This window comes from Zingiber officinale, chromosome 5A (assembly GCF_018446385.1).
Source record: "Zingiber officinale cultivar Zhangliang chromosome 5A, Zo_v1.1, whole genome shotgun sequence".
Taxonomy (NCBI): domain Eukaryota; kingdom Viridiplantae; phylum Streptophyta; class Magnoliopsida; order Zingiberales; family Zingiberaceae; genus Zingiber; species Zingiber officinale.
The window spans coordinates 139,062,774-139,074,852 of NC_055994.1; the positions used below are offsets into that span (position 1 = coordinate 139,062,774).

At 38.1% G+C, this 12,079-nt stretch overlaps 1 protein-coding gene across 1 annotated transcript; it reads right to left on the minus strand.

The window, feature by feature from the left end:
* Nucleotides 1-8,581: 8,581 nt before the first annotated feature.
* LOC121982090 (myosin-binding protein 7-like) lies at nt 8,582-11,825 on the minus strand. The gene is made up of 3 exons (XM_042534983.1): nt 10,447-11,825; nt 9,086-9,123; nt 8,582-8,994 (listed from the first exon to the last, which is right to left on the minus strand). The coding sequence occupies exons 1-3, from the start codon at nt 11,662-11,664 to the stop codon at nt 8,880-8,882; spliced, it is 1,371 nt and encodes a 456-aa protein (XP_042390917.1). The 5' UTR covers nt 11,665-11,825; the 3' UTR covers nt 8,582-8,879.
* Between the last annotated feature and the right edge of the window lie 254 nt (nt 11,826-12,079).

Sequence of the window (12,079 nt, forward strand, 5' to 3'; positions counted from 1 at the left end):
ATTCTCCTACAACCCTTCTTGTCGCCATAGCACATGTGGTATGAATCACATGCTGCGATGTTATTCTCTTTACCAAAAAGAGCGCATGTTTTTCCTAATTTTAACATCGTACAGATTATGATCTAGACATTCCCAATGTCTAATCCTGAATTCAACATATGAATTCTAATCTGGTTTCAAGCAGATTCAGTAAATGGTGGGTGCATTTACTCTAATCATTACACAAATGATCTCATCTTGACACTAATATCAAGGCGACCTTAACTTATGGGTATGTCTCTATTCACAGCTACAAAAGTTGTCCCATAAGTAACGGTCTTACCTCTATTCGTACTTAACAAATAGAGATGATTGTCCATGTGAGTGGACCAATCCTAATCTGCCAACATGCTTATCGAGACTTTTATTCGAATGTAACCAAGACATATACACTGAATAGATCATGGAATTTTTTTATTTATCAAAATGTCTTTACAATTGTTACATTCTCCGAAGTCCCAAAGACTTCATATGCCCATGAAATGACTCTTTAGTCAATGGCTTAGTAAAAGGATCAGCAAGCATATTCCGTGTAGGGATGTACTCAAGAATAATCTTTTTCTTGTCAACAATATCCCTTACAAAATTATACTTAATTTATATATGCTTGCCTTTGCTGTGATATTTGGGATCCTTGGAAAAAACTATCGCAGCTTGACTGTCACAGTACACAGTAACAGGACTCCCACTATCCTCAGCAATCCTCAAATGCTTCAGGAACCTTCTTAGCCAGACAGCCGTTGCACAGCCGTTGCACAAGCCACATACTCAACTTCCATTGTCGACAAGGCTACACAAGCCTGCTTCTTGCTGTTCCATGAGATGGCGTCACCATTCAGCAAGAAGACATAGCCAGATGTGGATTTTCTGTCATTAAGGTCCCCTGCCCAATCTGCATCTGAGTAGCCACTTAGGCTCATATCTGATCCTTGGAAACAGATGCAATAATCAGCTGTTCCTTTAAGATATCTGAATATCCTCTTTACCGCTTTCCAGTGTCTCGATCCTGGGTTTGACTGGAAACGACTAACTAAGCCAACAACATAGCTTATATCGAGACGAGTACACAACATAGTGTACATCAAACTACCAATAGCACTGACATATGGTTTCTTCTTCATTCCGGCTATTTCCTCAGGAGTCTTGGGATACATACTTTTGCTCAAGACAGTACCTTTTGCAATAGGCGTCTGTTCAATATTACAATATGACATATTGCAGTATTGCAGCATCTTAGTGATATAAGCTTCTTGAGACAAACCCAAAAGCCTCTTTGATCGGTCTCTAACGATCTTCACTCCTAAGATGTACTCTGCTTCTCCCATATCTATTATGTCAAATTGTGATGAAAGCCAACTTTTAACTTCTATCACACTCTTTATGTCACTTCCAGCTATTAGCATATCATCAACATATAATGATAAAATGACAAGCTTTCCTTTTTCCTTTCTTAGGTAAACACAATGATCCTCATTGATCATTTCGAAACCATAAGATAATATTACTTCATTAAATCTTATGTTCCATTGTCTTGACGCTTGCTTTAGCCCATATATAGACTTCCGAAGTCTACATACTCTTTTCTCTTGACCTTCAGCAACATAACATTCTGGTTGTACCATATAGATTTCTTCGTCAAGATTACCATTAAGGAAAGCTGTTTTTACATCCATCTGATGTAATTCCATGTCATAGTGTGCTACTATAGCTAGGATGACACGTATTTACACAAACTTCACAACTGGGGAGAATGTCTCTTCAAAGTCAATACCCTCCATCTGGGTATATCCTTTTGCAACCAATCGAGCTTTGTATCGATTAATCGATCCATCTGCTTTCCTCTTTACTTTGAGAATCCACTTATTCCCAATAACCCTTCGGCCCGTAGGAAGATCGACTAAATCCCAAACTTGATTTTTTCTCATTGACTCCATTTCTTCATCCATTACAACTTTCCATTCTTTTCTAACTGAGCTGCTCATAGCTTCCTCAACTGTTCGAGGTTCCTCATCGTCAACTGGGAGAACCATTAATGCCTCATTCTCAATATCAAACCTTCTCCGAGGAATAATCTGACGATTACTTCTTCGAAGGTTTGACTGTTGAGAAATTGACTCATTCAGTGGCAAATTACTCCCACTCGGTTGACTAGATTCAGGCATCTCCTGATTTGTTGATAAAGGAACATTATCCTCCTCCTCTATCTCATATAGAGGAATTGTCTTATCAACTTCACCTCGTGTTGGGAACTCAGTTTCTAGAAAAGTAGCATCTCTTGACTCTATCTCAGAGATGGTTCCATCTTGTCGCTCACCAATAAAAACATAACCCTTAGAGGTCTCAGAGTACCTTATAAAGATACTTACCTCTGGGTCCTAGTTTTCCATATTCGTGAGTTTTATCATGAACGTAGGCAGCTGACCCCCAAGGTCTCAGATTACTCAGATCCGGCTTTCTGCCTGACCAACGTTCATGTGGGGTAGATGGAACTGACTTTGAAGGCACTTTGTTAAGTATATAGGTCGCTACTAATAATGCATCTCCCCAATAGGAGATTGGCAAATTAGCATGCGCCATCATAGACCTAACCATTTCAAGAAGAGTCCTATTTCTTCTTTCAGCAACCCCATTTTGCTGTGGAGTTCCAGGGATAGTAAGTTGTCTAATAATCCCTTTCTCATTACACATTGTCTTGAACTGATCAGACAAATATTCTTCTCCACGGTCAGTGCGCAAGGTTTTAACCTTACGTTCCAATTGATTCTCAACTTCATTCAAGTAACGAATAAAGCAATCCAATGCTTCAGATTTGTGAGAAATCAAATACACATGACCAAAACGTGTGAAGTCATCGATAAATGTAATGAAATAAGAACTCCCATTTCTGGCCTTCACATTCATTGGACCACAAATATCCGAATGAATTAATTGCAATGGTGAATCAGCCCTAATAGCCTTACCAAATGGTTTCCTAGTCGCCTTTCCAGTAAGACAATGCTCACATATAGACAAGTTAATCTTAGCATGAGTGTCTAATAGGCCCTCCTTAGCTAATCTATTCATTCGTTCTTGTCCTATATGTCCCAATCTAGCATGCCAAATTTCATTATTAACATCAGCATTACTAGTAAGAGCAATGTTTGAAAAACAACTATTATTATATGGTTCTACATCAAGAACCATAAAACCATTTGTTACATAATCATATCCAATTAACACAGAGTTAATTCGAAGTTCCACACAACGGCTATAAAAATTTACATTGTAACCTAAATCAAGAAGACAAATAACGGAAACCAGATTCCGTCGAATCTCAGGAGCGTACAGGACATCATGTAGAAACAAGGTGCCTCCACCACGTAGGTTGAGCTTGCAAGTGCCAATTCCTTTGACTTCAATTCTTGCATTGTTTCCTACATATATCCATTTGTTGCCAGCTGGTATCCGACGGTACTCCACATATGTAGCTCGATCACGAGCTACGTGGTTTGTTGCTCCTGAATCTACAATCCACAAAGGATACGAATCAGCTAACAACACTGTACTTGCAACATATTGCTCGTGGAAAGAAGACAAAAATGGATTTACCTTTTTAGGCTCAGAACAATCCCGAGCAAAATGACCCTTCTTGCCACAGTTGAAGCAAGTCAACCTGCTCTTAGGTTTTTGTCCATATTTCTTTCCTTTCTTCTTGATTTGGTTTTTCGCAGCAACAGCATTAGTCTCCTTTCCTTTCCCCTTTCCTTTCTTGAACCACTTGTTCTTATTCTTGGAACCAGAACCTTCAGCTACAAAAGCTTGACCCGAAATCCTTGCGGATTCAATCCTCTCCGCCTCAAGTTCCACATGGCGTGAGACATCAGTGAAAGTCTTGATACTCTCACTATGGGTCAGGTTCTGTTTCATCGTTTCCCAAGAATCAGGAAGGGAACGGATAACTGCCTGAACCTGTTGTTCATCGGTCAACGTATAACCTGTAGTCTTCAGCTCTCGAATCATGTTACCCATCTCTCTGAGATGTTGGGCCATGGTAACATTCGAGCGCTTCTTACAACTATCAAACTTGATAGTTAGCTGACGGAGCTTACTCAGACTGACTCCACTGTACTTCTCTCTAAGGGCTACCCAGACAGCATGAGCCGATGGTAATGGCTCATACTCAAATACCAGGTCATCCACCATTGAACTAATCAATATACCCTTAGCAATGGAGTCCTTCTTTTTCCATGCCTTATAGGCATCAAGGTCACGTCTGTGCTGTGTTGTGGAACCATCAACCGGTTCCTCCATGATTTGGTTTACAACCTCCAGAACTTCTTGTTCCCCAAGAACATATTGTATCTTGAGGTGCCAAATTTTGTAGTTATCCCCATATAATTTCTCACCCTTATTGAGTTCAGCTATGATGTTTTTAGTTGCCATGATCTACATAAATAAACAAATTATTTATTATTTCAGTGTAATTCATATATGTGCAACTATTTATTGACTCAGTGTAAATTAGAATTAGTTTACAAAATCAAGTGATAACATTGTTTCCACTCATCATTTGTATGTTCTAATCTAATCAACACTGATCAATTATATTACACATATCCCAACTAATGAACAAATCATTTTATATGAACGAATCATATTTATATGAACTAATCATATCATGAAATGAACTAATCATTTCCAAGTTAGTTAACATATAACATAACTTTTATTATATGATTCTGTTTGTACAAAACAACAGAAATTATTACATGACTCAAAAACTAGATGAGCTTACACTGTTCGTACATACCGACAGTAACAGAACACTAATAAACTAGATAAGTTAGCACTACTCCCACTAGGATAAATGCTAGAGCAGTGGGTAATTGCATCCCATTTATCCCAGATTCTATGATAGGTGGATCAGCCTCAGATGTATCCATCAGATCCATCTCTGGATCTTCTACACATTCCTGAGGATCCTCCTATGATCCTTCAGGATCCATCTCTGGATTGTCCTCGGAATCCATCTCTGGATCTTCCTCAGAATCTTCAGGATCCATTTCTGGATCCTCTTCAAATTCTTCAAGGTTCATTTCAGGATCATCTTCAGATTCTACAGGATTTGGATCCTTCTCTAAATCTTCAGACTCCATTTCTGGATCCTCTTCAGATTCGTCAGGACCCCATTGCAGATGAAGTAGTTGTCTGCACATCTCTGAGTATGAGATGTGCCCATCAGAATCATCCCAAAGTTGGAATGCTATCTGCCTCAGATGTTCCGATAATGAATAAACCAGAGAAAATCTTCTTTTTGTTTCCTGAACTGGATACCCTTCTTGCTCGAGATTCCAGAACAACCAATCGAGCTGACCAATAAGCCTACCGACTCCGTGATCCGGGTCATATTCCAGCTTCTTGATCTCCTCCCACAGCTCATGTTGTCGTTCATAGCGACCAGTCATCGTGTATATCGTTCTTTGTATCTGGAATTGAAAAACATGATGTCAGTACAAAACCGACTGACCAGTACAAAACCGGTCAAATTCAATTCCCACATATAGAACAAAATATACAGTATACACAAGCAATTAAGAAAAACAAATTTCCTTATTTTGGGGAGTCTCATGTGACTGATACATTGGATTGGTCGATCATGAATCCGAATCTTAAGCTTAATCTATTGTCCTCATTAGAACTAATCTAATTGGACCTATGTTCTGTTTTCGTTTAAGCCCATTTGAGTCAATCACAGACTTATTAATCAAACTCAGGTTCGTTTGACTCGTCCAATTGCCCATTGGATTAAGTCTGACTCATTAGAACAAATCCAATGTTTCTGATCAAATTTTGACACAGCGGAACTAATCCGGTCATATTTGATCAGCCCAACTTCTGTAGCCAAGATCACCCTTATTAATTCAATAATAAATTGAGCTGGTTAAACCAACAAATAATTTGAACCAGCTTTAGATATTATTGAATCAAATTGGTCTGCTTAAATTAACTAATAATTTAAACTAGACCGGTGTTTGATTGGACAAGTTGGTATGGTTCCATTTTTGATAAATTGAATCATAATTTAATTAAATATATATTTATTAATTAATAATACATTCCTATATGTATTTAATTAATTAATAAAAATATTTAATTAAATATACTTACTGTTCGTGAAAGAAAAAAAAATGTGCATGCCTTTTTTTCTTACACGTTTTATATATATATATATATATAATCGATTCAATTTGTAATTGAATCGATTCAACAAAATTGCATGCCGCACTGTGCTTCGTCAAATTCAAGCACTTTTCATTCCATTTTCATTCGTTTTTTTAATCGATTCAGATTTTGAAATGAATCGATTCAAATATCAAAAATATTACTGTGCATGATTTTTAATCGATTGATGAATCGATTCAACAAAGCACTGTGCCGTCAATTAAATCGATTCAATTCCTTATTCAATTGATTCAAATATTTGAATCGATTGAACAATCGATTCAAACAAAGAATACACACTGTTAGCGATTTTTGAATCGATTGAAACGAAATTTCAATCGATTCAATTCACTGTTCATCTTCTTCTTTGCAACAGAAGAAGAAAAAACACGAGCTTTTCGGCGTCGTTTTTCATGCTGTCAAAACTATACATGCTCTGATACCATTGTTGGTAGTTTTGAGAGCATGAAAACTAAAACGAAGCAATTAAAATAATAATGCGGAAACCATAAACACTCACATTGATCTCCCGAAGAACCGCAACCGAAGACGCCGGTCGATGAAGAAATTGCTGCTGTCGGAAGCACGATCACGGAGCAACCGGAAAGAGCTTCAATATTCATGAACCAAATCCCACTCTGGATGTTCTTCCTTTGTTCGACCAAATCACCTCACAGCTCTCTTCTCTGATCACCTTCACAATCCCTCTGCTCACCTCGATCGCACCCACTCTTCTGATTGCCTGGGACGCCACCATTTATATCAAGCAAGACATCGGTTACCAACCGATGCCTTGATGACAACTTTAAATGGAGGAAGATGAAGGATCGGCACCCCTTCATCTTCCCGACGTTGCAAATGATGCAACGTCTAACATGACCCAGGTTGAACAATGAGATGCACAATATATCAAAGCGAAATTCATTCAGAGATCTTCGATTTAATGTATTATGCGTCCTATGGTTTAACCAGAGTTAAAAATTATGATCTCACAAAATTTATCGAGCATACATATTGTAGTGGTTTCGTATCTACTACAATTGTGTGACAACTTAGTTGTAGCAACTACAAAATTGTAGCTGCTATAACTACAAGTTTAATTTTTAAAGGTCATAACTTTTAATTCGGATTGAATCACGAAATGCACAATATATCAAATCGAAACTCATTCCATGATTTAATTCAATTCAAAATTTATGACCTCTTAAAATTATAACTTATAATTGTAGCAGCTATGATTTCGTATCTTCTATAACGTGCATATTGGATAAAGTTCGCGATATCATAACTTTTGACTCAGATTGAACCATGAGACACACAATTTATCAAATCGAAGATCTCTAAACGAGCTTCGATTTGATATATTGTGCATCTTATGATTCAATCTGAATTAAAAGTTATGACCTTTTAAAGTTGAACTTGTAATTGTAGCAGTTACAATTTTATAGCTTCTACAACTGAGTTGTCACACAGTTGTAGCTAACTATGATTTTGTAATTGCTACAATATGCATGTTGGGTAAATTTTGAGAGTATATAACTTTTGATTCAAGTTTAACCACTGGATGTATAATATATCAAATCGAAAATCTTTGAACGAGTTTTGATTTAATATATTGTGTGTTTTGTTATTCAACCTGAATCAAAAGTTATAAACCTTTTAAAGTTGAACTTATAATTGTAGCAATTACGATATCGTAGCTACTATAACTGAGTTGTCACACAGTTATAACAGTTACCGTTTAATAGTTGCTATATTATATATGTTAGGTAAATTTTAAGAGGTCATAATTTTTTAACTCAGATTGAGTCACAGGATGCATAATATATTAAATTGAATCTTGTTCAAATATATACAACTTGTTTTCGGATGGAATCCGTAACGGCAAGGTTTCAAGTTAAAAAAATATTGTTTAAATTATTTTTGAAGATTTCAAACAATTATAATTTTTTTTTAATGTTGTAGAAATAATAAAACTATAACTGCTATAATTATATAATAACTCAGTTGTAATAAATATGAGTTCATAACTATTATAACGTGCCGATTTAATAAAAAAAATTAAAGAGATAATAATAAGAATAAATTTTTTAGAGGATAATTGGGTAGACGTCGTTTGACGATTGATTTGACAAAAAGGATGATCTTTTAATTTTTGTCCTTTTTCATTTGTACCGAAAGTCTAATACTGAACAAGGTTCGCCTCCGCTAACATTCGGTACCGGTAAACAACAAGAGAACTTGCTTCATATAGCTCAATTTGTATATTAGCAAAAGACATATCTCTGTCGTGAGCAGGAGGAGGTTAAATTCCACCATTATAGCGAACAACACTCAGAAAAGCAGTCAAGAGAATGTCAAAATATACACAAAATAATCACACTAAAGTAGAGAGTAAAATTCAAACCAGTGTCCACACATTTAAGGCACATGAAAGAATACATTCGCTGCTAAGACGTATTATCAAAAGTAGCTTGACAATCAAGATAAAATCCCCACCGGAATGGTCCCCCTATAGACAAAAAAGAAAAAAGAATACATTTGCCAATGGACAATTAACATCAATACCCCTAGTCGATTTACATATCTGATCTTGTGTTGAGTGTTGGTGCAGTAGGAACTAAAAGTCAACCTTGTGGCTATGCTCTTCCAAGGAGATGCTTTCCATGCCTTGTGTTGATAGATTTCTCTGAGATAGATTTTTCTAGGAGCATCAACAAGCCAACAATACCAACGGAGAGCCCAAAGGTGTATCTGGAAAGGTAACAATCAACAGAGATCTCAATTTTCATCTGATTGAAACAATGAAAGATTTATATGTTTCAAGCGAAATTTGTAAACATACCGTAATTGAGATGGTCTCCAGAAAAATGAGAAGAAACTCTGCATAAATTATTAAAAAAATGCCGTTAGACTTCATATAACAACCATTCCCTTTGAGATTGCCTCAAATTTTGATGAATGAGACAAGATTGTCAATACATAATTAATAATCATTACTCATTAACTGGCTTCACACTTACACTGGCAAGGTCGTGCACCATATGTGAGAGCTACAAGTAGGGGTTCCTAAGCAAAGATTAAAGTTTAACTTTTTTAAGATTTGAGCACAAATGCCTATCATGGCACATTCCCATGGACTTCCAAATGGTCAACACAACACTGGAGACAAATGTTGCTACAAGAACAGCTACAAGATGTATGTAGGAGAACATTCAATGCGAAGAAAAGAATCAATTTCTAGCTTGGAGCTTGTAAAATATGCATAGTCGTAACAAGCATCAAAAAACTATTTTGATTAATAAGATCCACAATAATGCTCATTTGTCGTTACTAATCAAGCCCACAAAACCAACTAATATGAACAAGTCCAAAAAAGATAGCATGACTAATAAGATAGATTCAGTGAAAAAACCCCTACAATTGTGGAAACTCAATAAGAAAGCTACCACTGTTGCATTCAGCATATACCTTTCAATGATCTAATCAAACAAAACACTAACTCATTAGGGGTTTCGAATCACTCATACTTCAAGCCAATTACAATTAAAAAATTGATAGTCCAAATAATTGCACAAAAAAATTCATGAATACTGACTAAATTTTGGAATTTCAGAGGATTATCATAGGATCAGGCAAAAAAAAAGTACTCAATTTCATGTCTTCTTACTGTATTACAAGTTAATGCAAGGACAATCTCATGCAAGAAGAAATTGACACTGGAAGATGACATAGTACTATAAAGTGAATAGCCAAGATTTCTTGTATAATATTGCATCGGAACTACTACGATAACTGTTTTGATTTCTTTGTAACTGTATTCTTGCCTTCTCGGATACGTCAAATTTGCATCTTCTGAATTGAATTACTGAAGTCACATGACTTCTTAACTGTTTCTCAGCAATCAGAAACAGACAGATGTTGAGCTTTTGATCAGACTAACAGTGGAACATTTATGCATAGTTTTTCTCTATTATAATTAAGGTAAAAACCCTTCAGCAGTCTATTTTTCATTTGTGAAACCAAAAAGTCTTTGAAAGATTATCTCCAAATTTGACATGTTCTACGGATGCAAACACCCATCGAGATTCCAAGCATTTTCATGTTCAGCATATTTCATTTTGGTGTCTATAGCAACATTTAAATTGAGTCTAGATAACATAAAAAGTGCGCATTGAAAATATATAAAAAAGAATTGATATTTACCTTAATCATCGAAATGAAAGAAAACCTCTTGACGGTAGGTGGTTTCTTCACAATCCTTCTCTCTGTATCACCTTCCTTGAACATTTGTTGAGCAATTTCTTTCAACAACACTAGCTCGGCCTTATCTATGTTTAAGGAAAGTAAGGACTGCCTCATGGATTCTCGATCAGCCTCAAGTGCCTGGAGCCGCGTAAAAAGCTTCCTTATTTCGTCTTCGTCAACGCCGCCACTTACACCGATACTGTTTTGGAGATCCCTTGGTTTGCTGATATAGTCTTCACTCACCATGCGCACAGCATCCACCGTTTGCACTTGGTCATTAGTATCATCTTTTCCACCACAATCTGACGCCCAGTCAACTGTGGAGGGGCAATCCTCTCCCTTATTGTACTCGAGGCCTGAAACTGGGTCGCTTGGTGACTGTCCCACTATAACCGTCTTGTCCATTACTTCACAAAAATCGTTGCTTGACTTCCGTTCGAGCTGGCTGATTTGGCGGTTCAGATTCTGGAATTGCTCAGAAGGACTCAAACCTAAGGCGTGCTGATCAAATTGGGGATAATCGCGAAGAAGCAGGTCGAAATGGGGGAATGAACAGGAAGCCGTGTCGAGGGAACTCTTTTCGTGCGAGGGAGGCGCATCGCCATCGATATAGATGCCATGGCTGTGAAGGCGCTGGCGGTATTCCTGGAGCGCACGGCTTAGGGCTTCGATGGCCTGGTCTCGCTTGAATAGCAGATCCTCTAGAGCCGCGATCTCTTGCTGGTTGTGCGCCATCTTCCCCTCGGCAAAACGCTTGAACTGGCGTGCCTCCATCAAACTCTCAGCCTTCTCTCGCTGCAGGCGGAGGATCATCGACATAGCCTCAGTGGCAGAGGACGCGGCAGCATTTCGCTCCTCCTCAAGCTCCACCTGTAGTTTCTGGACCGCCTGGTGGTGGTTGATTAGGGCCTGACGTAGGGCCTCCACTTCAATCTCCATCGCCACCTTGGCCACGCCTGCGCCGGCTTCGTCGTCGCCTGGGGCATCGTCGTCCATCCCCTCCAGCTTCCGCTTCATGCTCAGGCTCCATGAAAATGAGGGAGAAGAAGCAGAGCGGCAGCAAAGGCAGGCGTAGGCACACGCCCCGCTCCCTGCCTCTGCGCCTCCTTCTCCTCTTTCCAAGGGTAAGGGTGCAGGTTCCTGGGACTCCATGGTTTCGGGGAGAACATGGAGCATGATCCAAAATCAAGCTAGGGCTCCGAATCGAATTGGGCGCGCGCAGGACAGGAAGAGAAATTGGCCATAAAAAACGTCGTCTCCCCTCTTTTCCCAGTCGCTTTCTACTCTCCCACTCCTCTACGGTTCTCAATATCCTCCCAGCCCTTCCCTTCCCTTCCCTTCCCTTAATTATAATTAGAAAAGAATTAATTCGCAATTAGTTAGATTAAAAAAGTCGATACAAGTCGTCGTTCCAAACCAATGATATCCACCTTCTCGCGATCGCCCAATCGACACAGTGACGTAACCGTCGAGGTTAACGAATAGCAGCGTTAATGCCCTATTTACTCTGCATGATAAATTGAAAAATTGAATCTGAAATTCATTTACAGCAAGCCAGCCACCCTATCGACACCATCGCCCTTCGCCTTGT

Bases quoted from the DNA above. Each gene is read 5' to 3' on its own strand.
- LOC121982090 (XM_042534983.1), bottom strand. From the start codon at position 11,664: ATGCTCCATGTTCTCCCCGAAACCATGGAGTCCCAGGAACCTGCACCC. The intron at 9,124-10,446 runs GTAAATATCAAT...TAATTTATGCAG, and splicing joins CTTTCATTTCGATGATTAAG to AGTTTCTTCTCATTTTTCTG. The intron at 8,995-9,085 runs GTATGTTTACAA...TTACCTTTCCAG, and splicing joins TGGAGACCATCTCAATTACG to ATACACCTTTGGGCTCTCCG.